We start from the raw sequence: 26,823 nt of genomic DNA on the forward strand, positions 1-26,823 counted from the left end.
GAGCCACCTGAGCTCTGTGGGGGCAGGGAAAGTGCTGTGATGACATGCTGTGCTGTCACCCAAGACGCCCCAGATATGAACAGCTGAAAAGGATATGAAGCAAACACACCCGCTAACCGGAATGTTCTCTAACTGGACTTTACAATACGTCAACCAGTGTATCGCTGAAATATTACTGTTGCCACTTCATCGTTACATGGGACTGGAGTAGAACATGAAAAGGCCACAAGGTATAAAACAGAATCTCAAAATACAAATAGAATTTCCCAGGCTAAAATAAGACCACTGGGAAGGAAATAATGGAATTTTGTCAGCTGTGGACTCTTCACAGAACATGAACTTGGTTACAAATCAAATCTGTCAGAGGGGTTTCCACAAGGACCACACCTTTCTGCTTCCTGATGGGGTTTCCAATCTCAGCAGCTCACTGGTCGCTGCCAGAGCCACAGATGGAAGTTCCTCCACCATTAAAGCTCCCCTCCTCTCCTATTTCTTCGTATTTGTGAATAGCTGATTAGTGTGACAAACTTACTACCACAGCATCGTTTTTGCCTAGAGAAGGTTTAACGTGGCTACTCCGTTACAGTATCAGGCTTCACATCTTCGTTCCTTCTCATTTTTTCTGCTGTAACGAAGCCATGAAAGGGTAGATCCTACGTGATTGGCACCTAAGTCCAGGGTCCCGGGGAGGCACCTGGTCAAAGCCACAGGCACATTTCCTGACGTGGCCTGAATTTCCATCAAAATTGGTATTTTACCCACAGACCCCTGCTGTTGAATGTGTCACATTTCCTAGCTTTATCTTCAAAGTGATCTAGTCATTTCATCTCGGTCAGCTTCTGTCTGGACACGCCTGTTAAAACAGGGTGCTGGCAGCAGGTGGTGTTCAGCTTTGCACAGAGAGTAGGTGGCAAAGGCTGTCCTGGCCAGCGCTGTGGTGGGCTGTTCCCAGAGAGAGGCAATGGTCCTTCCCACTCTGCTTGTCGTTTCAGAGTCCCTGTGGTTTCTTCCCAGACAGACGGACAGATGGACGGACGGACATGGGGTCGGCCGTCCCTCCCTTACAAGGGGCCGCCCTCTGACTCACTACAGCTTCTGCACCGGAGCCTCAAAAGGCCCGTGGCTTCTGTTTTGTCTACATAGAACAGCTGAGTGATGAGAGAACGGTGAAAGGAAAGAGGATGAGAAATGAGACACCGCAGCCAGCACCAAGGTCCTGGATATAGCCCTAATCCGGACACGCGGAGCAAAAAAGTACTGTGATTTAAAGCCACTGAGACTTGGGGTGAGTTGTGCAGCGATGGGTCACTCAGACGCACAGAGTGGACACTTGGCACTTTGCACCAGCCTCATTTTCAGCATTGTTTGGTCAGCACAGGAGGTGTCTCAGGGTCACCTGCCCCCTCTCCCCGGGGCTGCACATCCTCCTGGCCTGGCAGTCGGTGTGTCTGCTCTCCCTCAGAGCAGCTGTTTGTTTAGGGAGGGGCCAGTGACCCAAGTTAACCCCAAGGGACTCAATCCTGGGGCTTCTGTGGGCCCCTCCTGCTGGGCTGCAGAGCTGGCAGCACGGGACCCTGCAGTTCCTGCGGCAGTGAACCAGCCCAGGAGGGCCAGGGGGCAGTGAACCAGGCAGTGACCAGCCCGGGAGGGCCAGGGGGCAGTGAACCAGGCAGTGAACCAGCCCGGGAGGGCCAGGGGGCAGTGAACCAGGCAGTGAACCAGCCCGGGAGGGCCAGGGGGCAGTGAACCAGGCAGTGACCAGCCCGGGAGGGCCAGGGGGCAGTGAACCAGGCAGTGACCAGCCCGGGAGGGCCAGGGGGCAGTGAACCAGGCAGTGACCAGCCCGGGAGGGCCAGGGGGCAGTGAACCAGGCAGTGACCAGCCCGGGAGGGCCAGGGGGCAGTGAACCAGGCAGTGACCAGCTCGGGAGGGCCAGGGGGCAGTGAACCAGGCAGTGACCAGCCCAGGAGGGCCAGGGGGCAGTGAACCAGGCAGTGACCAGCCCGGGAGGGCCAGGGGGCAGTGAACCAGGCAGTGACCAGCTCGGGAGGGCAAGGGGGCAGTGAACCAGGCAGTGACCAGCCCGGGAGGGCCAGGGGGCAGTGAACCAGGCAGTGACCAGCCCGGGAGGGCCAGGGGGCAGTGAACCAGGCAGTGACCAGCCCGGGAGGGCCAGGGGGCAGTGAACCAGGCAGTGACCAGCTCAGGAGGGCCGGGCGGCAGTGAACCAGGCAGTGACCAGCCCAGGAGGGCCGGGCGGCAGTGAACCAGGCAGTGACCAGCTCGGGAGGGCCGGGCGGCAGCCCTGACAACACTGCGGAGACCGGAGCCCAGCTGCCCCTGTGAAGCCTCCATCCCTGGACGCCGTGTCACGTGAGCCAGTAAGTCGCCCCTCCCCCCTTTTTTGATTGTTTTCCTTAAGCCAGTCTGTCTTGGCTCCCTCTGCCCCCCGGGGGAGTGCTGGCTAATGCAAGATGTTTTCTAATTTTATCTCATCTCAATAAAAATGAAAAGTCCCAGGGGCATATGTTCACTGCTCTCACCAGCGTGAAGGTAAACAATTATATCACATTTCCAATCGCACTGACACTCCTTCCTCAATACTCACCATTTTTATGAATCCATTAATCAAATATGCCAGCATTCTCTTCTCATCCTCAAGAGTGAGTGCACTAAAATCAATAATTGTACATAATTAACACTGGGGAAACAAATGAGCTTTCTGAAGAAAAATAATATATAAGAACTAAGAAATCTGCATTTTCTAGACTTAAAAAGTGTTTTACATCTCTCTCAAAGACACTGTTCTCCAAATATATTTATTAACGGCAAAGAATGCATAATATCCTCCAAAAGGCGAGGTCTCCTTCGCTGAGACGACATTCCCTCTCCTCCTTGGCAGGCCAGGCACAGCCAGGCAGGTCTAGCCAACGGGACGAGAATGCCTTCCAAGCTTTGTCCCTAAAAGAGAGCTGCTGCCCTCCGAGGCCTGCAGGATGCAACATGGACAGTCAGGGCCAGCCAGCTTCTACCAGGAAGATAAGGACCACATCCCAGAGGAGGGCAGAGCAACAGGACGGACAGAGCCTGGGCCTCTGGACAGTGTCCTGAAGCAGAGCTGCCCCACCTCCACCTCCGCGCCTCACACCTTATCACGGAAGAAAGAACCCTGCTTTATGCAGACCAGGGTCCTGCTAACACAAGTGCCGTTCTGGACGCTGTCTGTGCCTCTACTGTTACTTTTTTCCAACAAATCTATTGGTTCAATTTATTATGAACTCTTGATATTTTGATTTTTATGAAGTTGAAAGCACAAGTCATGAAAATAAAGATTCTAAAATTCAGGGGAGAAAATATACTATTCATCCTGTTGATGGGTAAGCTCTAAAACAGGGGTCCCCAAACTACGGCCCGCGGGCCACATGGGGCCCCCTGAGGCCATTAATCCAGCCCCTGCCGCACTTCTGGAAGGGTACCTCTTTCATTGGTGGTGAGAGAAGCATAGTTCCCATTGAAATATTGGTCAGTATGTTGATTTAAATTTACTTGTTCTTTATTTTAAATGTTATATTTGTTCCCGTTTTGTTTTTTTACTTTAAAATAAGATATGTGCAGTGTGCATAGGCATTTGTTCATAGTTTTTTTTATAGTCCGGCCCTCCAACGGTCTGAGGGACAGTGAACTGGCCCCCTGTGTAAAAAGTTTGGGGACCCCTGCTCTAAAACAATCTTCTCAATGCTTGTAACAGTTTACAGCGCTTATTTAAAACTTCTCTGGGACTAAAGTTTCAGTGACGAGTAAGGAGGAATTACCTTGAACACAGTCAAATGGAAACATGGGGGGGGGAGGCTAGAGAGCAAAGGAGTGATAATTTGACCTTTGTCCCAAAGGGAAGGCCACTGGGCAGGTCTGAGTCTCAAATAGACTGAACAAATAAAGTTCTTAATGCAAGAAGTATTATCAACTGCATTTGAATTTTAAATAACTAGTTAATAATGAGAAAAAAGGCCCTGGCCGGTTGGCTCAGCGGTAGAGCGTCGGCCTGGCATGAGGGGGACCTGGGTTCGATTCCCGGCCAGGGCACACAGAAGCGCCCATTTGCTTCTCCACCCCCCTCCCCTCCTTCCTCTCTGTCTCTCTCTTCCCCTCCTGCAGCCGAGACTCCATTGGAGCAAAGATGGCCCGGGCGCTGAGGATGGCTCCCTGGCCTCTGCCCCAGGCGCTAGAGTGGCTCTGGTCGCGGCAGAGCATCGCCCCCTGGTGGGCAGAGCCCTGGTGGGTGTGCCGGGTGGATCCCGGGCGGGCGCATGCGGGAGTCTGTCTGACTGTCTCTCCCTGTTTCCAGCTTCAGAAAAAGAAAAATAATAATAATAAAAATAATAATGAGAAAAAAATTTAAGGGCTCTGTTACTGAATGAGAGAGCTCATTATCACACTATCTGCTGCTCTCAGAAATCTCTTTGAGCCTGACTGGCAGTGGTGTGGGGGTCAGAGCATCAGCCTGGGACACTGAGGTCCCAGGTTCCAAACCCCGAGGTCGCCGGCTTGAGTTCAGGCTCATCAGCTTGAGCGTAGGGTCGTCAGCCTGAGTGTGGGATCACAGACATGACCTCATGGTTGCTGGCTGAGGCCCAAGGTCGCTGGCTCGAGCAAGGGGTCACTGGCTCAGCTGGAGCTCCTTGGTCAAGGCACATAGGAGAAGCGACCAATGAACAACTAAAGTGCCACAAATACGAGCTGATGCTCCTCATTTCTCTTGTCTGTCTGTCTCATAAAAAAATAAATCTCTCTGAGATGAGCAGTTTGAGTTCCCTCGGAGGAAACCAGCCTTCTTCTCCCAACTGAAATTCCTTTGTAGAAACACCTGCCTCTCATCTTCTCAAGAAGGTCGTGCTCAGCCTCACCCCCGCCTGGACTGAAAAGTCCCCGTTAGGGAGAATCTTAACCCATTTATAACAGAGGTTGAAATTTCTGAAATTCAGTTCAAAAATTTTCCGAAAATCCTCATCATTTTTGACAAGCTTCCAGCACGCCAGCACCTGCAGCCATGACCACCTCTGCACACCACACGACAGATAACACGCACCCTCAGGAGGCAGACGTGTGAGAATCAGACCTCGGCGTGACCTTGAGCAGTAGGAATATAAATAACTCCCACATCACTACCTTTCCAATAATGGAACATGAAGCATAAATGGGGTAATAGCCCCTGTAAAATAATATTCACTGTCGCAGCTTAAAGACCTTATATACTATTACGTGGTATTAAGACCTAATCCAGGTTACGCTTCAGCCGTAAGTGTTGCTTACTTCACAGAGTCGTGCATGGTCTTGCAAACGTGCAGAAGGGCGTTCAGAATGACAGGATCCTTGGTGGGCTCTTGCTGATGCCTAGGAAACATTTATAGACAGTATAAAAGCTGTGTCTGCTGAGAACAGTAAAAACGTGGGTTTAGTTCTTATCTACGATACATAGTTGAGAAGCCACAAATGATCCGGGCTGCACTGAACATGGCTCAGTTCGCTTTTCTCTTAATTCTTTCAGTAACAAGTTTGCTCTTCTCCACATAATGTAACTTCTCATAACTGCAAAATCCTGGTAAAACTGCTACACTTCCTAACCAGGAAAAGGGCAAGCGTGTTTGTTTTTTAAATCATGTTTCCTGAATTCTCTGAAGTTGTCCACTACCTATCTATTCAATACAATTGTGTTTGGTACCAGGAATACTTACTCATTGGGTTTTTCAAATAATATAAAAGGACAACTCTTAAAACAAACCTTTATGCAAGCAAAGTAGGTATATCTGTTCCAAGCAAATGGAATTCATCTTTTAAGAAACAACACAAGGAAAGCTTAAACCATGTATTTAAGCAGTATCTAGTTCTATTTCCCAAACTGTGGCTGAGTTCCATCTCGAGACCAGATGAGACCGGGCGTGTTCAGGGTGGTACGGCCATAGATTGAGTTCCATCTCAACGTATTTTTTTTTACCACGTCTACACACTTATCAATATTTAAAGTGACTCCAACTTAACCTAGTCCTAAAAAAAATATACATGAAATCACTGACTATACTAGTTATATATTATCTAACCTGCTCTAAAATAAACATACAACTTATAAAATAAAAATGAAAATCTCTCAGCGTCGGCCTAGCGTGCGGAGGACCCGGGTTCGATTCCCGGCCAGGGCACACAGGAGAAGCGCCCATTTGCTTCTCCACCCCTCCACCGCGCTTTCCTCTCTGTCTCTCTCTTTGCCTCCCGCAGCCAAGGCTCCATTGGAGCAAAGATGGCCCGGGCGCTGGGGATGGCTCTGTGGCCTCTGCCTCAGGCGCTAGAGTGGCTCTGGTCGCAACATGGCGACGCCCAGGATGGGCAGAGCATCGCCCCCTGGTGGGCAGAGCGTCGCCCCTGGTGGGCGTGCCGGGTGGATCCCGGTCGGGCGCATGCGGGAGTCTGTCTGACTGTCTCTCCCTGTTTCCAGCTTCAGAAAAATGAAAAAAAAAAAAAAAATGAAAAAAAAATGAAAATCTCTCCATGGACTACCAACAATTATTCCCTATGCCAGAGCAGCCTGCAGTGTCAGGAAACTAATAATGTGAAAGGACCTGACCCTGAACACGCATCACGAGATGGAGCCCTTTCCAGCTCCGGATCTCGACAACTGTGACTGTATCTTTTAAAATGTCACTCCCTAGGTCGTTCCTCAATGGACTGCTCCTCCCACAGCACACAGAGGGAAATGCAGGCGATGGCCACGCTCCCGCTAACACTATGACTTCGTCTTCTTACGAATAAAGAGCATCTATCGTAACTGTTCCTCCCACGTGGTTTAGGTGTGAAATACATGCACTCGACTAGACCCCAGAGTACGTCACTGATTTCTTATCAACCGGTTTCCCAAAAGCATTGAGAATCGAGGCTTCCAATTACACGTCACACTTACTTGATAAAGACTTCCATGATGCATTTGCAAACCTCCACTCGCACACTCTCTTTTTGGAACATATCCAGAAATGGCAGAAATTTTTCCTAAAAATAAAAAAAGCACTCTACATGCAATTTATACAAGTTATTGGAAGGAATTCACAGGTCATTTTTTTTCTTTGAAGGTCAAAAGAGTTGTCTGTATCTCTGAGGCAAGTCAGATGAAGACTCACCTGAAAGCACGGAGGTGACCTTGAGGTTTTAAAACCACTGCTGTTAAAACAACTCTCATGTGCCCGAGGGGTCAGGGCTGGAACCAGGTAACATTCTGGTGAACCATCAGGGCACCATTTAGATGACCATACGCTTTGTTGTGTAACAAAATGAAAAGCAGGCTTCAGCCTTTTTATGATGGGATTGACAAGCAAAGAAAGAAGAGACAGCCATTCAGAAAGGACCTCTGCATCTGGCCTCTCCATATAGTGACTGCGCCCTAAGCAAGGTACTCCACTTCTCCAGCACTGGGGCATCAGGATACTTTCCGTTAAAAGGGGGGATATAACTACTCCTACCTCCTAGTGGTGCTTGAAAAATGATATGAGGTAATACATGGAAGGTTCTAGCACAGTGCTTGGAGCATACAAATGTCCAATAAATAAGAGTCTATTTTCAAATAAACAAAAACATCCTGTCCTGTGAGCGTACATAAACAAACACTGAGGAGGGCAGGGTGCCGTGGACGAGGGAGGCACAGGGACTGGGATGTCACTGCTCCCAGAGGCACAGGGACTGGGATGTCACTGCTCCCAGAGGCACAGGGACTGGGATGTCACTGTTCACAGAGGCACAGGGACTGGGATGTCACTGCTCCCAGAGGCACAGGGACTGGGATGTCACTGCTCACAGAGGCCCAGGGACTGGGATGTCACTGCTCACAGAGGCACAGGCACTGGGATGTCACTGTTCACAGAGACACCTCGATTGGGACTTGCTCAGTGCCCTGCAGCAAACCTGGAAGGGTGTCTCAGAATTTTTTAACTTTTTGAGGGAAACATAATAAATCTTACCTGTCAGGCACTGAGACAGCTATTATTTTATAGTTTCAACATTAGACTGTGTGATAGAAAAGCAAGGATCGTGTGAAAATCAATGAGGAAGAGGATGTCCAGTTCAACTCCACAGTTCTGAGAAGCTATGTGGGGCCCAACTGGTGTAAAAATTCTATTTGTTAACTAATGAATGAACTAAGGGTGTTTTTCTTTCCATCTATGTGTATTATTTTTTTGAAAGCTGATTAAGTTTCAATGACATAAATACTTGAGTTGTTTAGCCATAACTACTTTATAAAAGAAACAGTTAAGTATTTCTTTTGGTATAGGGCACCATGAAGACACCAAGGTCACTACTGAGACACTAAGAGAACTTCTTACTCAGATGCAAATTTCCAAAGATAATTAAGGAATGTTACTTACCACTGAGAAAAGAACTGAGAAATCATGGAAGTGGGCAATCACTTTCTTAACTATTGACTGAAGCTGCAAAACAAAGCAAAAACACACTAAATAAAACTTGGATTTTTTTAATAAAGGCAATCACTTCATCACCTGTAATTACAGGCAGGGAACCCTCGTCTGCTCAAGGACTGGGGAGTTCCTGGACAGATTAGGGAACGTCTCGGGCCAGGCCTGCCCATCTTATTCTGTGCCGTGGGGAGACAGCTTGAGTCTCAGTTCCCTCTTCTGCAGAGTGGAGAGCAAAGCAGTCCTGTGCTCACTGTGAGATTAAACGGGATGGTTCAGATACACGCTGCCTGCCGTCAAAGACCGCCAGGAAAGTCAGCTGAGAATATTCGAGGAGTGAGCACACATTTTCCAGAGGCCACACAGGCACTGCGAGCGTAGCCAGAAAGCCGTGTGGACAGCATGCTAACACATGGGGGTGCTGGGCCCGAGAGCTGGTGACCTATGTAAGGCCATGGGCCCTAACTGCAGACTTCTGTTTCAACCCATCATGACTATGTTCCTTGACGACTTCAGGAAAGAGCCACTGGACCGGTCTGCCAGGCAGAGGCCACACCATCACCTGGGTGGTGACACAGTCTGGGACGTTGGCCCAGACGCCCATGTGCTGATGTCCACCACCCCTCCCTCTGAGATGCAGTCCCACTGGCAGGGTCTTGGCATGAGAGAACCACGGAGCCAATTTTTCTAAATAAAATATAATCCCCTACCACTGGTTACTAGTAAAAAGAGAAAATTTACTGACAATACTTTGTGTATATTAAAAACACTGCTGTTTAAATTCTTTGCAAAGGAAACTGCTCATGTTCGAAAAACAGGCTATTAGGAGGTGCTGTCCCATCTCATAATTAGTAGCTTTCTACGTCCCTCAAGCAAAAGACTAAGATACTGCAATACTGTCCGGTTAAAAGTTTCTAAAACGTCATCCATAGCAACTAAACCCTTTAGAGAAAGGAATGTTTGCCTGACCAGGCGATGGAGCAGTGGATACAGTACCAACCTGAGAAGCTGAGGACCCAGGTTTGAAACCCTGACGTTACCGGCTCAAGTGTAAGCTCATCGGACTTGAGTACGGACTCACCAGCTTAAGCGTGGGATCACAGACATGACACCATTGCTGCGGACTTGAGCCCAAGGTGGCCCAGGGGCCACTTGCTCAACTGAACTAATGAATTTCTTCACATGTGCCTGAGACTCTGAGAGCCGACAAGGCACTTCTCGTCACTGCACACGACTCAGCAGTGTTTACCACGAGCCTGCTGCACACACCTGCTGTGCACACCACACACACTGTGCAGGGGCTGCTCATGTCACACCTAGGAGAACGCCAGGCAGGCAGTGTCCACTTAATAAATTGTAATGATGAATCATTTTAATTAGCAAATGGTGAAAGAAATCTTAAATTAGCAAAACATGAGAATTCTAAAATTTTTACAAGAATATATAACTCATTTTCTTACACTAAGTGAAGCTGGAAATCGATTATAGGCAGTAGGTGCCAGAATATCACATTATTCAATAAAGAAGAAAACCTTAATTATGTCAAAAGTTACTTTATATAATAGTACGGAGGCCTGAGCTAGACTGTGTCCTGGGGCGGAGGGAGGCTGCTCTCAGGACATCACTGAGCCCAGTGACAAAATGGCACCAGGGACCTAACAGTGATGTGTCTGCTAAATTCTCTGAGGGAGATGACTACACTGTGGTTACACAGAAAAATGACCTTGTTCTTCGGAAATAACTCTTTGGCAGCAGTGGAATAATGTGTGTAACTTACCCTCAAATGATTCAAAAAGAATTTACATACGTGTGTGTGTGTGTGTGTGTGTGTGTACATGCACAAGGAAAATGAGCAAGCAAACAAGGAACATCTTCGTAACCAGTGAATCTGGGTAAAAAAATAAGGGGACTTCTCTGAGCTCTTCTTTCCACTTTTCAATACACTTGAATTTATTCCCAATAAGAAGTTAGTTTCACTGAAAACCACAGACTCCTCACTTGAGCCCAGCAACTGTGCTTCCACTACCACCTCTCAATCTTCAAACCTCTCTGTGGGGGGCCTGTTGTTATTCCCACGTCACAGAGGAGAACACCCACCGATGCACAAGATTAAGTAACTGAATAAAGGGTACAGGACAAAGACATAACAGAGCTAGGATTAAACCCAGGATTATTTGACTTGATGGTTTGACTTATGCAACAATTTAATTCCACCAAATAAAATTACCAGCAGTGTGGAAATGGAAAATGCAAACCTGTTACCTGAGGGTAGGAGTCTTCAAAGGCGCGATCTGGAGTCATGTGCTTGATGACATCAGCCAAAACAGTATTCACCTCCCTTTTCTAAGAGGAAAAATGAATAAAACCTCTATGAGACACTGAAGGGTAGTCACTGACCATTTTTCAGAGGAAAGGGACTCACATTTTTAGAATACAGCACACATTTTCCAGAAAACAATTTCAAATATTCTGATGAAAATATTATAAGGGGAAAAATCCCAACCGTATCACAGCCCTAATGATGGCTATGTCCATACCGAGGACTGAAAGAACATTCTCAAAGTTTCTTGGGCATTTTATGTCCCTGCTTTTACTGGTAAGGTCAGCCACGCCACTTCCTGCCTGCCTGCCCTGAGCCCTCTCCAGGTGCGGCAGGGAGCAGCACCACTGTGGTGGGAGCACAGACTTGCCCCTAGGAGCCAGGTAACCTGATGCCCACATGCCCACTTCCCTAGTCATCTGCATCGGGTCGGCCAACCACAGCCCCAATGCAGCCCATGCTTTTATACAGCCAATAAGCTAGGGATGGTGTTTACATTCAAACCAATAGACGATTACTTTGTGACAGTGTAAACTAGAAGAGATTCCAATTTCAGTGTGCACAAACACAGTCACTGGCACACAACTGTGCTTACTCCGTATCTTCTGTGGCTTCATGTTGCAATGGCAGAGTTGGAGGTCATGTGTTCCATAAAGCCTCAAGCATTTACTATCTGGCTTGTACAAAAAGTCTATATAATGAGAGCACTGGACCCTCTTGGCAAGATGGCTCTGAGGCCACAGGGCGTCCAGGTAAGCTGCCTGGCACACAGCACATGTTATTGAATAGTTGTCATTATGTTTACTCTCTTGTTTAATGCTCATTAAAATTCACCACCATGGACATCATTATTCCTATTCCACAGATGAAGAAGTGGAGGCTCAGAGAAGTTAAGTGACTAAGCCAGGGCCACACAGCAGAAAAATCTGACACTGGCACTTAAAGAACCCAAAGTTCCGTGGAGAAAATGCTGATTCCAAATCTGGAGTAAGAAATATACAAAGCAAATGGAACATCCTAGACAGCAAGGAAGACATCAAAGACAACAGCCAGCATGTCTGAGGACGCGGAACCAACCTGAAAAAGTACCCTGTGGACAGAAGAGGAACAGCTGAGCGTCAGCTTCAGTAAGAATAATATGACTCAAATACGTTTAAATCCATGCGTTCCTAAGACACCAACAGCACCTCATGGGTCAACTTTGGGGATGTTGGAGAATTGAATCCTTAGTCTAAAAATCAGTAAGTAACAGATAAAACTCAGCAGAAACAGAACCTTTTCTGTACAAACTGTATATCAAGGTAACCAAATAACTCATGAAAGGAGATTCTCTGTATAGAAGTATCGCAGACAACAAATAAAGAAGAAATGATGAGAGCTCTGACTGCCACCATTTTGCAACCTCTGATAAACTGTGACATGCTCTGAGCCATCAGCGGCTGCTCACCTCAGAGAGAAACAAAAAGGAACCATGAACACCCTGGAGAAGCACCATCACACCATCCACAGTGTCAGAGAAGAAGATCTGAAGCTGATTAAAACTCTAGAACTGGCCCTGGCCTGTTGGCTCAGTGGTAGAGCGTCGGCCTGGTGTGCAGAAGTCCCGGGTTCGATTCCCGGCCAGGGCATACAGGAGAAGCGCCTATCTGCTTCTCCACCCCTCCCCCTCTCCTTCCTCTCTGTCTCTCTCTTCCCCTCCCACAGCCAAGGCTCCATTGGAGCAAAGTTGGCCCAGGCGCTGAGGATGGCTCCATGGCCTCTGCCTCAGGTGCTAGAATGGCTCTGGTTGCAACAGAGCGATGCCCCAGATGGGCAGAGCATCGCCCCCTGGTGGGCGTGCCGGGTGGATCCCGGTCGGGCGCATGCGGAAGTCTGTCTGACTGCCTCCTGTTTCCAACTTCAGAAAAATACAAAAAAAAAAGACTCTAGAACTAAACACTCAAGCCAGAGGAACAAGCTGAATGCCACCACAGGATGCAACTGGCCAATCCAGACTGGGAATTCTGCAGGACAAATGACCCAGCCTCTCCCACAAACAAGTTCCAGAGAGAAAACCGGGGAAGGGGGAAGGGAGGAGAGAGACGGGGAGAACATGTAGATGAAGAGAACCCTAAGAAGTCAGTTGCAATGTATGGACCTTATTTTAATCCTGAATGAACAAATAAACTGTAAAAAATTTATGCGACAACTAGGGAAATCTGAACACTGACTAATTTTTAATGCCATTAAAGCATTATTATTATTATTTTTTTTTTTTTTGCTTAGGATAATGTACTGGGATTTTGCTTTAGAAAAGGCAATGCTTCTGTTTTATAAATAAGATATGTGCTGAAATATGATGGATGAAATACAATGTCTGCGATTCGCTCCAAAATCACCCAGGGGTGGGGAGGAAGAGGAAAGACATGAAACAGCACTTGTCCTGAGCTGGTCGTTTCTGGGTCATGAGTATAAAAGACATTCTATGGTTTAAATTTCCATAATAATACATAAAACAAAAACTGGGCAAAAGAAACAAAACCAACAGAACCACTAGGGGATTTATCTAGTGCTGAATACAAGGCAAAACCAATTTCTGGAGTTAGAGGCCAAGAGCCAGTGGTTCCCTTCAACCTCCAAAGGCGGAGACTGTGACCCAGGGGAGGGAAGGGCCTCTGAGGAGCGGAAGGCTATCTGCCATTTCTTACTCTGGACATGATTACATGGGTGAATTTTGTGAAGATTCAATACGCAGTCAACTTTAGATATATGTGCTTTTCTGCATGCTTGCTACACTTGAATGTTTACAAGCTGATTAAAACAAACGACTCTGACAACAGGATTTGAACCCAGTGGTTTATCGTCTCTGCCCTCTGACCAGCCAGAGTTTCCCAGGCAGGGGTTCTCGTCTGGGCCTCTGGAAAGACATGTTTCCCACGCAGGGGTTCTCGTCCGGGCCTCTGGAAAGACATGTTTCCCAGGCAGGGGTTCTCGTCTGGCCCTCTGACCAGCCCCGAGTTTCCCAGGCAGGGGTTCTCGTCCGGGCCTCTGACCAGCCCCGAGTTTCCCAGGCAGGGGTTCTCGTCCGGGCCTCTGACAAGCCAGAGTTTCCCAGGCAGGGGTTCTCGTCTGGCCCTCTGACCAGCGCCGAGTTTCCCAGGCAGGGGTTCTCGTCCGGGCCTCAGGAAAGACATGTCTGCGGGCTCAGAAAAGAACTGTATGCAAGTCAAGTATGTTTGGAAAATGCAAACTAAACACCCAGTGAATGCCACAGGCCACTTTAGGATACAAGCACCTGGTAAGAAAATCACTTACCTTTGCACATGCAACATTTCCCAAATGTACATGATTAACACTTTTGTTATAGTACACACATTAATGCTCGCTCATACTATAAGACAAAAGATAAACTTTCAATAAATTAAGTATAATTACCAAAATGCCTAAGCTAACTTTACTATTTTATGAAAATCATGAAAAAAAGATCATTTTTTCAAAAGGAAGGCCACAGCCACACATACCGTGAAATGCTTGCAGGTGTACTCGGCCCACACTTCGGCACAGTTAATATAGTCCTACAAAGAAAGAGCAGACGTCTCCAGTAAGAACACCACGGCTGACCTTGTGGCAAAGCTCATCGTTGCACAAACCCCTTCAAGGGCTGTGACAAGTGTATGGAAATGCAGTGGCACACTGACACAATGGACTACGACTCAGCCATGAAAAGGGAAGAGGTCTTACCTCTTGCGACAGCATGGATGGACCTGGTGAGCATTATGCTAAGTGAAATAAGCCAGTCAGGGAAAGACAAGTACCATACGATTTCACTCACATGTGCACTCTAAGTAACAAAATGACTAACGAGCAAAATTGAGACAGACTCATAGATAGAGAGCAGGCTCACAGCTGCCATGGGGGGGATGCTCGGTGAGGGGGATGGAGGGATTGAACACAGAAGGCCCCCCAACATAAAGACAACACTGAGGTGACTGCTGTGGGGGGGTGCGGGGGGATGTGGGGGGTCAACGGTGATGGACGGAGACTTGACCTGGGGGGGAACACACAGGGTGCTGTACAGGGATGTGTCGGAGAACTGGGCATCTGAAACCTGTGTACTTGTATTAACCAGTAAATTCAATTAAAAAACAAAGACTAGAGAATACTGTTAATATGGACTCTTAATGTGAGGTTCCTTTGAAGCACTGACGTACAAGAACCACAGATTCAGAGGTTCTTGATTGAAAGACCCTAAATGAGCAGTTTTGGTTAGCCAGTCAGTTAGGTTAACAAAAGTTGGAGTTAGTGAGCATTTTGCTAAATCTAACCTAGCTATAGGATTATGTAATTGTTTCAGATTTTCCTAAATTATATACCACTATTCTCAATATATGATTGTCAATGTGGTGATTAGCAGGGGTTTATAACAGCTCATTTTAATATTTCCCTCTTGATAAATGTGTCAAATGGCACATACCTACACTCAGCAGTCATCTGCTATGTGGGACTAAATGTTCGTGGCCACCCAAAGTGCATACGCTGAAGTCCTAGCCTTCTATGCAATGGTATTAGGTAGGAAGTGGGGCCTTTGGGTGGTGATTAGGTCACCAAGGTGGCATCCTCAAGAATATAGTGCCCTGAGGACCCCAAAGAGTTCCCTCAGCTCTCTTTCTGCCACTTGAGAGGGGAGAAACTGGCAATGTGAAATCCAGAAGAGGGTCCTCACCAGAATGCAACGGTGTTGGCACCCTGATCTCAGACTTCCACCCTCCAGTACTGTGAGGAATAAACTTCTGTTGTTTGTAAGCCACCAAGGATATTGTGTTGTTACAGCAGCCTGAATAGATGCCACTAGCAGGAGAGTAACTGCACGGTGTGGTGCAGTCTTGGCCAGTTCGTCCTGCAGCCACAAAGACAGCCAATGCCATCTCTTCATACTGGAAACCACATGAATTGCTGGCATGCTGCCTACGAAAATATGAGAGCATGAGACCCAAACCTACAACGCAATGGCCACCACTGTGCACATCACAGCACGAACATCAGCTGGTCTGTCTCTCATGAATTCCTGTGCCTGAAGTATGGAGGAAAAGAGGCTTCAGCTGTTTCCATTCAAGATATGGAAATCAGCCCTGGCATGTGGATGTCCCAGGTTCGATTCTGGTCAGGGCACACAGGAGAAGTGACCATATGCCTATCCACCCTCTCCCCCTTATCTCTCCCTCCCCACCCCCTCTAGCAGCCATAACTTAACTAATTCAAGTGAGTTGGCCTGGGGCACTGACGACTGCTTGTGGCCTCTGCCTCAGGCACTAAAAATAGCTCAGTTGCTGAGCAACAGAGCAATAGAACAATGCCCAAGATGGGCAGAGCATTGTCCCATAGGGGGCTTGCTGGGTGGATCCTGGTCCTGGTGCATGTAGGAGTCTGTCTCTCTGCCTCCTTTGCTCTCACTTAATTAAAAAAAATAAAAAGATACAGAAATCAGAATTCCCTATTGCTAACTACTGTCTGAACCACTGATCATCAATTTAACAACATTCTACTACATTGGTATATTCAAATTCAAAAACTATAGACTACTGCATTTTGGGTGATGTCTGCAAAGTTTCAGGTCTTTAAAAGTTCCAAATATTTGTTAATTTTTCTCCTTTAGTGAATCTTGAGGCTTCAAGAATGAGACATAACTGGGATACAAAAATCAGAGAAATATATCTTTAAAGCTATCAGTTCTCCATTATAGGTTAACAAATAATACAATTAGAAGTTAATTTCTTAAGAAAAAAAGAGGGCCTGACCAGGTGGTGGCACAGAGGATAGAGCATCGGACTGGGATGCAGAGGACCCTGGTTTGAAACCCTGAGGTTGCTAGCTTGAATGCGGGCTCATCTGGCTTGAGCACAGGCTCACCAGCTTGAGCGTGGCATTGCTGGCTTGAGCGTGAGATCATAGACAGACCCCATGGTCGCTCGCCTGAAGCCCAAGGTCACTGGCTTGAGCCCAAGGTCACTGGCTTGAGAAAGGGGTCACTCGGTCTGCTGTAGCCCCCAGTCAAGGCACATAGGAGAAAACAATCCATGATCAACTAAGGAGCTGCAAAGAATTGAGGTTTCTCATCTCTCTCTTCCTGTCTGCCTGTCCCTATCTATCCTTCTCTCTGTCTCTGTCACACACAAAAAGAAAAAGAGAAAACAAGGTATAAGTACCTAAAAGATAATTATTTTATTTTTAATTTTTAAATTGAATTTATTGGGGTAACACTGATCAACATAATTACACAGGTTTCAGGTATCCAATTCTACAACATATCTCTGCACCAGGGATCCCCAAACTATGGCCCGTGGCCGCATGTGGCCCCCTGAGGCCATTTATCTGGCCCCCGCTGCACTTCTGGAAGGGGTACCTCTTTCATTGGTGGTCAGTGAGAAGAGCATAGTTCCCATTGAAATACTGGTCAGTTTGTTGATTTAAATTTACTTGTTCTTTATTTTAAATATGTATTTATTCCCGTTTTGTTTTTTTACTTTAAAATAAGATATGTACAGTGTGTATAGGGATTTGTTCATAGTTTTTTTATAGTCCGGCCCTCCAACAGTCTGAGGGACAGTGAACTGGCCCCCTGTGTAAAAAGTTTGGGGACCCCTGCTCTGCACACTGTATTGACTGTTCTCCACCTCCAAGTCTTTGCTCCACCACCATTTATACCCCTTACACCCTCTTCTAGGCCATCCCCATTGTGGTAAAAGATATTTTAAAAGAAAGAGTATACTGTATAACTTGGCCAAAAAGCAGTTAATTCAAAGTCAGAACGGTCACCCACCTGTGGATTCTTCAATTTAGTAATAACTTTCCAAGCTTCATTGAGTATCTGAAGTCGATCACCCTCAAGTGGATCAGCCAAGGCCAAGTTCAACCCCAGTGAGCGAAAAAGAAGATGCTAAGAAAAATACAAAACTATTATGATACTGAAGATTTTGAATCAGAACAACTTCAGGCTTTAAAGGTGGTCACGTTGAGCTCGACTCACAGCTCGTCTTCCAACAACCTCTTTTTGAAATTTGACCATAGACCTTCACAAGGTACAGACAAGGGCAAAATAAAGAGCTAGATCCTTGTATTGATCTGATTTGTGGGCTATAATATCCTGCTGGATGAAACTTTTCATAAATAATGAGTAAAGATATATTTTTAGAGATGTAAGACCAAAGTGTTTTCTAAATACTTCACAGTGAGCTGACTCTACAGATTTAGGACTTGTGGTGGACACCCGCCGTGCGGCGACTCCTGTCTAACAATCTCAGTTTCAGACTCATCTTCCATGGCGTTCCTCAGACACAGGCCTTCCCATTTTCCTGTGGGCCCAACGTGCCTGACACCAGACACTCTCCCTAAACAGTACCAGGTAAACACTGCTGATGTGTCCTCCCACTGGACACTAAGTCAGAGCCTACCTTGGGGAAGCCGGCCTCGTTGCACTCTTTAATCATGCCAATGAAATCTATGGACCTGGTGGCGATGAACTCGGCCCGGAACGCAGACATCACCGAGTTCAACAGCAAGGCACTGAAAAACACAACGTCCCACGTCAGCCGATCTCCCCCTTAAGAAAGTCACTTTCATTTCAGGACATATGTTGCTGAGAAGGATGAGTAAAAAGGCAATTCTAGAGACTAACAGTGTGTCTTGTATATTTGGAAATTTAATAAATGTTAAATAGACTGGATGGATGGATGAATGAATGGATGGATGGATGGACGGACAGACAGGTAAATAAGCAAGTGGTCAAATCCATTTAAACAGAATTAGACTAAGCCTTCAATAGGCTGATGCACTAATGAAACTAAACATCAAGTAACAATATTGATCCAAGCTTCAAGCATACATCCATCTACATCTCTTATGAAAAGCACTGTTCTGGGACCTAGGGACACAGTGACTTAGATACATCTACCCCCAAAACAAGAGACAGGCAGATGGAGCTCATCCTGACTCTACCAGTGAGCACAGTCCCAGGAGGAGAGGACTATTATTAAACCTGTTTTACATATAAGGAGACTGGGGCACAGAGAGGTCAAGGAAGTAACCCAAGTTCACATAGATAAGTAGAGCCAGGCAGCTAGACTCTAGATTCCCGACCGCCAGGCTGTGCTGCCCTCTGCTGGGCCTCTACTGCGTAAGCATGACAACTCCCTGTCCAACTCACACCGTACAGATTTTTAACACTTACTTGTTTCCTAGTTTCTTGCATCGCTCCATCATCTCGGTCAGCAGAGTCTAATCAATTTTAAAAAATAATAAAAATCATCAGGTTGGTGAATCTAAAGCAAGAGATTTCCAAAATAACACTCTAATATAAATGTAACCTCGTGCCCATTTACATCCTTCTCGCCGTCTGGCAGGGGAGAGAAACTGCACTCTTGTGGCATTTCTATAACGGCTGAGAGCCGGGGCCTCGGGGTCAGGCACACCTGGGCTCTAGCACAACCCCACCAACTACCAACAGAGACCTCGGGTCAGTCACCTGACGGCATTACGCCTGGGCTTCCTTAGGCAGATAGTACAGGTGGTCTCAGACTACTGGCAGGATTACAAGAGAATGGTGAGAAGGGAAACCACTCCCCATCTCTCCTCTCCATTCCACAAGGGGCGGGTGCAGTTCTCAGTTAAAACAAGGACAAACACTGGGCCAGTGCCGGTGTCACCTTGTCAGTGAGGGACACCCATGACCACCCAAGAGGCAAGCTCTGTATTCTACCATTTCACAGACGAAGATCTGAGTGACAGACGTGATGTGCTCTGACCAAGGTGACAGGGCTAGCTGGGGGCTGGGTGTGACCTCGACACCTGTCCTCAAAGGCCATGCCCCTTCCCACCTTCCCTTTCCACGAACTCTGAAGCACACTTTTTGCCCCAAAAGAAAGTAAATGTGGTTCTTTTTGTTCTTTTTTTTTTTTATGACAGAGACAGAGAGAGTAAAAGAGAGGGACAGATTGGGACAGACAGGAAGGGAGAAAGATGAGAAGCATCAATTCTTAGCTGTGGCACCTTAGTTGTTCATTGATTGCTTTCTCATATGTGCCTTGACGGGGAGTTACAGCAGAGCCAGTGACCCCTTGCTCAAGCCAGCGACCTTTGGGCTCATGCCAGCAACTATGGGGTCATGTCTGTGATCCCACTCTCAAGTCAGTGACCCTGTGCTCCAGCTGGTGAGCCAGCGCTCAAGCCAGCAATCTTGGGGTTTTGAACCTGGGTCCTCCACATCCCAGTGTGATGCTCTATCCACTGCACCACTGCCTGGTCAGGCAGAAAGTAAATGTTTTACTCATTGGAATACTGTTAAGGGCTTTAGAACTATCTGAAGAAAATTAGGTATATTTAAAAGAGATCCTGTTTTAAAAAATCAATGGAAGTATTCTTTGGGGCAGTGGTTTGGAAAGAGTTTGAATGGCACAGACAAGGCCACCGTGAGGACAATATAGTAGTATTGACAAGGGGCACTCATCATGTACCAGGTGTGGACTAAGTACGTCATATCCCTTTCTCAATCATTCCTCCCACCAGCCTTGTGAGGCCCGTGTACATTAGCCCCACCTCTAAGAGGAAGCCAAGGCTCAGATGGGTTAAACCACTTCCTAGGAAGTGGTGAAAATGAGATTTGTATCTAAATCTGGCCCCAAAGTAAAGTAAAAAGAAACAAGTCTTATTTAATGAAATACTAGCCTTTCTGACCTTCTGTGGTGCCTGAATAACTAAGGTGATAGCTGACTTTGGAGATACTGTTGGTAACAGCACCTCAAAAACCCTGATTTTATTCATATTTCTGTCCCTGCCCAACAAAAATCAAGTTGAGTCCTGTTATAGACTAAATTATGTAACCCCCCCCAATTCTTATGTTGAAGGCCTAACCCCAAACATGACTCAGTCTGGAGACAGTGCTTTAAAGGAAGTTATTAATATCAGAAGGTCATGCCTGACCTGTGGTGGCACAGTGGGTAAAGGGTCGACCTGGAATGCTGGGGTCACCAGTTTGAAATCATGGGCTTGCCTGGTCAAGGCACATATGGGAGTTGATGCTTCCACCTCCTCCCCTCTTCTTTATCTGTCTCTCTCTCCAAAATGAATAAAGTCTTAAAAAAAACTTTTTTTTTTTTTTGCATTTTTCCAAAGTTGGAAACGGGGAGGCAGTCAGACAGACTCCCGCACGTGCCCGACCAGGATCCACCCGGCATGCCCACCAGGGGGCGATGTTCTGCCCATCTGGGGCGTTGCTCTGTTGCAACCAGAGCCATTCTAGCGCCTGAGGCAGAGGCCATGGAGCCATCCTCAGCGCCCAGGCCATCTTTGCTCCAATGGAGCCTTGGCTGCGTGAGGGGAAGAGAGAGACAGAGGAAGGAGAGGGGGAGGGGTGGAGAAGCAGATGGGTGCTTCTCCTGTGTGCCCTGGCCGGGAATCGAACCCGGGACTCCTGCGGACTGCCTGCCTCCGTGGAAGGAGTGATTGTTTGCTATTGTTTACTGGAGAAGGGTTCTTCCCCTCAGCCTGTTTTGCTGGTGAGTGTAGAGAGAGCGGGAGTGCCGAGGTGTTTGGGAGCCCTGAGATTTCTCTACCACTGAGCCAACCAGCCAGGGCCGAAAACTTTTTTAAATTAAAAAAACATACTATAGGTCATAGGAGTGGGCTCTAACCCAATGAGACTGGTGTCCGAGTAATAAGGAGACCAGGACGGCGCGGGCACAGAGCCCAACTGAGGACGCGGGGCGACAGAGGGCTGCGGCCACGGAGAGGAGCCTCACCAGCAACCTGCCCTGCTGGCGTCTGGACCTTGGACTTTCAGGCTCCAGGGCTGTGAGAAAAGAAGTTTCTGTTGTTCAAGGTACCGAGTCTGATATGGCGGCCAGCTGTGGTCTGAAATGGTCACCTAACCCCCGAGGTGATGGTATGAGGAAGTGAAGACTTAGAGAGGTGGGGAGGCTATAAGAGTGGAACCCTCATCGATAGAATTAGTGCCCTTATCACAGGGACCTAGAAAGCACCTCTGTCCCTTCTGCTGTGTGGGGACACAGTGAAAAGACAGCTGTCTATGAACCAGAACGTGGGCCCTCGTCAGACGCTGACAGCATTGTGATCTTGGACTCCCCAGCCTCCAGAGCTGTGAAAAATAAATGTCTGTGTTTGTGGTATTTTGTTACTGCAGCCCAAACAGACTGTGCAAATAAATGCAGGTGCAAACCAATCACAGTGGTATCACTGCCCATCAGTGGTAGGGTTAGACAAGGACATATGACCATTTCTAGCTGCTGAGACAGGGGCTTCGGGAAAGAGTTCCTTGTTCGAACAGAAAGCCAAGGAATTGAAGACTTCCCCTTTCTGCCTCTGCTAGCCGTCACATCTGGAGCCGCCACATCTGGATATGCCCAGAACAGCGACAGTCACTTTGCTGCCATCCAGGGAAAGCCTAGCAGAGAGGGACAGAGCCCGGCTGGCCCAGAGCCGGCACTTGTCACTTTTGCAGGGTCAGTTAGGTGATGTTCCTGCAGCCAGAAGCCCCTCAACTAATGATAAAATTGCTTATGTCACAAATGGCTTTCTGAGGCCATTAATGGAGTATTTTTATCTGAAAAGTTATTCTTGAAGATCAATATCAAAGTGGCTTCTGTGAAAAGCAGAGAGAAATTGTGTACAATTATCATACTGTTATTCCCCAACACACAAATAATCATTTATCAAGCAACGTGAATGAACCAGCCACTATTCCAGGCACCAGGGATAGGGCAGTGAGGAAACCAGACAGAAACCCATGCCTTCACGCGTCCTATTCTCTCCTACACACATACACACACGTGTGCACACGCACAGCACGCATAAATGAGTGAGAGGTCCTGGCCCACCACTTCTGAAGAGGTGAACTAGGACAAATGCCAACATAAAGACAAAATATTCTGGCCATTAAGACAGTACAAATCTTTAAAATATTCTCTTAGTACAAGAGATGAGTACATTAAAAATGAATCCAGGAACATAATTTTTAAAAAACAAAGGCTCTGTTGTCATATAGGAAATTCCTAAGTGTCCTGGGAGCCAAATGCTGTGGATCTCAGCAGTGTGTTATAGGGTATTAATTTGTTTTCTGAGAAGTAACAACAGCATTGATTCTCTCTGGCAAGAACAAGATAAACAGTTCAAACCAGAATGAGATCAAAGCGAGCCAGCTGGCTGAGAGGAGCCACTGAGGCACTTACAGCTCAGCAGCCTGGTTTGCAGACACACAGAGCTAGGAGATCCCTCAGTTCCCGCATTTCTTTTGTTCTGTAACCCTTTCACCTAGCCAGCCTGGTGTAGGCGGGAGTCAGGTCTGTGCTCTCCATTAAGCTGGCTGACACCCTTCACTCCCCCCTGGCAATTCCCTGAGACCCAACCTCATTCATCTAGCCCATCTGGCCAGCTACAGGGGCTAGGACCCTCTCAACAGCTTGTCCACTGTAGCTGTGGCCATCCCTCACAGCCAGTCGACTTGAAGGTCTGCCCCATCCACAGACATGCTATTGGCAACTGAGGCCAGGGCCCACAGCACACCTACTAAAAGAGCCGGCTCAACCAAGACCAGGGGACAGAAGAGCTACCCAATGCACGCAAGCAAGCACGGGAAGGCAGGCAGAGTGAGGAGACAAAGAGATACGTCCCAAATGAAAGAACAGGGTAAAAACCCAGAGAAAGAACAGAGGGAGATAAGCAATCTACCACACACGGAGTTTGATGTTAAACACTGGTTACAAGGATGCTAATGTACTTAGAGGAAGAATAGATGAACTCAGTGAGAATTTCACAAAGAAACAAAAACCATAAAGAAGGACATAAATAAAAGCAGTCAAAAATGAAGAATAACTGAAATTAAGACTACACTAGAGAGAATTCATAACAAATTGAATGAAGCAGAGCATCAAATCAGAGACCTGCAAGACAAGACAGCAGAAAACACCCACTGGAAAGGCAAAAAAAAAAAAAAGAATTAAAAAACAAAGGATAGTTTAAGGGACCGCTTAGACAACATCAGGCATACCAACATTCATACCATACACAGACCAAGCAAGAGACTGAAAACCTATCTGAAGTAATAATGACTAAAAACTTCCCTAAACCTGGCAAGGAAAACACATACATCTGAGAAGCACAGAGTCCCAACCAAGATGAACCAGAGAGGACCAGACCACTGCACATCATAACGAAAACGCCAAAGGTCAAAGACAAGAGAAAATCTTACAAACGGGAAAAGAAAAACAATTAGTCACCTGCCAGGGAGCTCCCATAAGACTGTCCGCTGATTTCTCAACAGAAACTCTGCAGGCCAGAAAAGATGGGCGTAAAATATTCAAAGTGATAAAAAGCAATGACTGACAACAAAGATCACTCCGTCAGGCAAGACTATTATGTAGAATCAAGGAGGGATAAAAGCGTTTCCTACTCAAGAAAAAGCTAAAGGAATTCATTACCACTAATAGAGTGTTACAAGAAATGCTGGCATTTCTTTAAGTAGAAAAGAACAGCTTAAAAGTATGGATAGAAAAATATAAAAAAGAAAAAATTCTCCATTGACAGAGGCAAACAGTGAAAGCCAAGGACCAACAGCTACAAAGCTAGTCCCAGGTTAAAAGACTAAAGTAGGAGTATCAGGTGTAAGTACAATAGCAAATTAGGGGACACACACACACTAAGTAAGTAAAAAGTAACAACAGAAAATTAACATGGAAGGATGAATAAAAATGGTAGTAGTTTTTAAATGTGTTCCAAGTTCAGTGACCATCAACTTAAAATAGACTGGCATAAAAATAGTTTGGTATCTTTGAAGCACATGGTAATCACCAATCAAAAACAAGAGATATACAAGAAATAAAAAGGAATCCAAACATGACACTACAGAAAGTCATCAACCAAGAGCATAAGAAAGGTACAGAGAAGAACAAAAACAATCAGAAAAAAATAAAATACCTATCAATAATAACTTTAAATGCAAATGGGTAAAATGCTCCAAAAGAAAGACACAGGGTGACTGAATGGATTAAAAAACCAGGACCCAGACATACGTGCCCTACAAGAGACCCACTTCACACTGAAGGGAAAAGACTGAAAGTCAAGGGATGGAAAAGATACTTTACACAAATGAAAATTTTTAAAAAGTTGGGATAGCAAAACTTTTACCTCACAAATTACACTTAAAGGCTTAACAAGAACAAAGAAGTGCATTTCATAATGATAAAGGGATCAATCCAGTAAGAGGATATAACTCTTGTAAACATCTATACACCTAACACAGGAGCTCCTCCTACACATATAAAGCAAGTATGGATGGACATAAAGGGAGACATCTACAGTGATAGTCATAGAAGGGGCCTGTAACATTCCAGTGACATCAACAAATAATCCAGACAGAAGTCAGCAAGGAAAGACTGGCCTTCAGTGAGGTATTAGAGCAGATAAATTTAACTGATACTGACAGGACATTTCACCCCACAGCAGCAACACATACACTCTCTGAAGTGTACAAGAAATGTTTTCCAAGACAGACCACAAGTCAGGCCACAAAACAAGTATAAATTAATTTGTTAAGACTGAAATCTTTTTAAGCACCTTCTTCAGTGCCAATGGTATAAAATTAGAAATCAATTACAAAAAGAAATTTTAAAATACACAAACACATGGAGGCTCACTAAGATGTTACTCAACAATGAAAGAGTTAACAGCTAGGTCAAGGAGGATTCCAAAAGATACCTTGAGATAAAGAAAATGAAAACATAACAGTCTAAAATCTATGAGACACAGAGAAACCAATTCTAGGAGGAAGATTCATAGAGATATAGGCTTACCTCAAGAAGCAATGCCTGACCAGGCAGTGGCACAGTGGATAGAGCATTGGACTGGGACGCAGAGGACCCAGATTTGAAACCCCGAGGTCACCAACTTGAGCGCAGGCTCACCAGCTTGAGCATGGGGTCACTGGCTTGAGTGTGGGATCATAGACATAATTGCATGGTTGCTGGATTGAGCCCAAAGGTCACTGGCTTGAAGCCCAAGGTCGCTGGCTTGAGCCGAGGGTCACTGGCTTGAGCAAGGGGTCACTCGCTCTGCTGTAGCCCCCCAGTCAAGGCAAATATGAGAAAGCAGTCAATGAACAACTTAAGGTGCCACAACGAAGACTCTCTCCCTTCCTATCTATTTGCTGTCTGTCCCTCTCTCTGACTCTCTCTCTCTCTGACAAAAAAAAAAAGGGAACAAGAAAAATCTCAAACAATCGAACAAACAAAGCCCAAAGTGAGTACAAAGAAGGAAATAATAAAGATCAGAGTAGAAATCAATGATCTGAAGTCTAAAAACAATAAGACAAGATCAATAAAACTAAGTTGGTCCTTTGAAAAGATAAAATTGACAAACCTTTAGCCTGACTCATCAAGGAAAAAAGAAGGCCCAAATAATAAAATCAGAAATGAAAGAGGAATGACAATGGTCACCAGGAAATACTATGAACAATTATATGCCAACAAATTGGACAGCCTGGAAGAAATAAATTACTGGAAACATAGAATTTTCCAAGACTGAATCAGGAAGAAACAGAGTATCTGAAGAGACTGATTACTACTAACAAACCTGAATCAGTGATCAAAGCACTCCAACAAAGCAAAGTCCTGGACCGGATGGCTTCATAGGTGAATGTAACCAAACATTCAAAGAGTTAATACCTATTATTCTCAAACTTCTAAAAATTTTAAGAGGAGGTAACACTCCCAAACTCATTCTGCAATGCCAGCATTACCCTGATACCAAACCAGCTAATGACAGTACAAAGAGAAAATTTTACGTCAATATCCCTGATTAACATGTATACAAAAATCCTCAACAAAAAGATAGGAAACTGCATTCTGCAAGTGGGATTTATCCACAAATCAACAAAGGTGATATACCACATAAATAAAATAAAGGATAAAAATCACATGATCGGCCCTGGCCGGTTGGCTCAGTGGTAGAGCGTCGGCCTGGCGTGCGGGGGACCCGGGTTTGATTCCCGGCCAGGGTACATAGGAGAAGTGC

At 46.2% G+C, this 26,823-nt stretch overlaps 1 protein-coding gene across 1 annotated transcript in view; it reads right to left on the reverse strand.

Annotated features, from left to right (window-relative positions):
* The window catches only part of VPS35L (VPS35 endosomal protein sorting factor like), a 98,929-nt gene that overhangs the window by 25,702 nt on the left and 46,404 nt on the right, over positions 1-26,823 (reverse strand). The window contains exons 15-23 of the mRNA XM_066275960.1: positions 18,974-19,020; positions 18,198-18,309; positions 17,567-17,683; positions 14,271-14,324; positions 10,713-10,793; positions 8,403-8,465; positions 6,950-7,035; positions 5,311-5,391; positions 2,609-2,672 (exon numbers count right to left, since the gene is read on the reverse strand). Of these exons, the coding sequence (XP_066132057.1) occupies positions 2,609-2,672; positions 5,311-5,391; positions 6,950-7,035; positions 8,403-8,465; positions 10,713-10,793; positions 14,271-14,324; positions 17,567-17,683; positions 18,198-18,309; positions 18,974-19,020 (705 nt within the window). The remainder of the gene's footprint in view (positions 1-2,608; positions 2,673-5,310; positions 5,392-6,949; positions 7,036-8,402; positions 8,466-10,712; positions 10,794-14,270; positions 14,325-17,566; positions 17,684-18,197; positions 18,310-18,973; positions 19,021-26,823) is intronic.

Source organism: Saccopteryx bilineata, chromosome 4, assembly GCF_036850765.1.
Source record: "Saccopteryx bilineata isolate mSacBil1 chromosome 4, mSacBil1_pri_phased_curated, whole genome shotgun sequence".
Taxonomy (NCBI): domain Eukaryota; kingdom Metazoa; phylum Chordata; class Mammalia; order Chiroptera; family Emballonuridae; genus Saccopteryx; species Saccopteryx bilineata.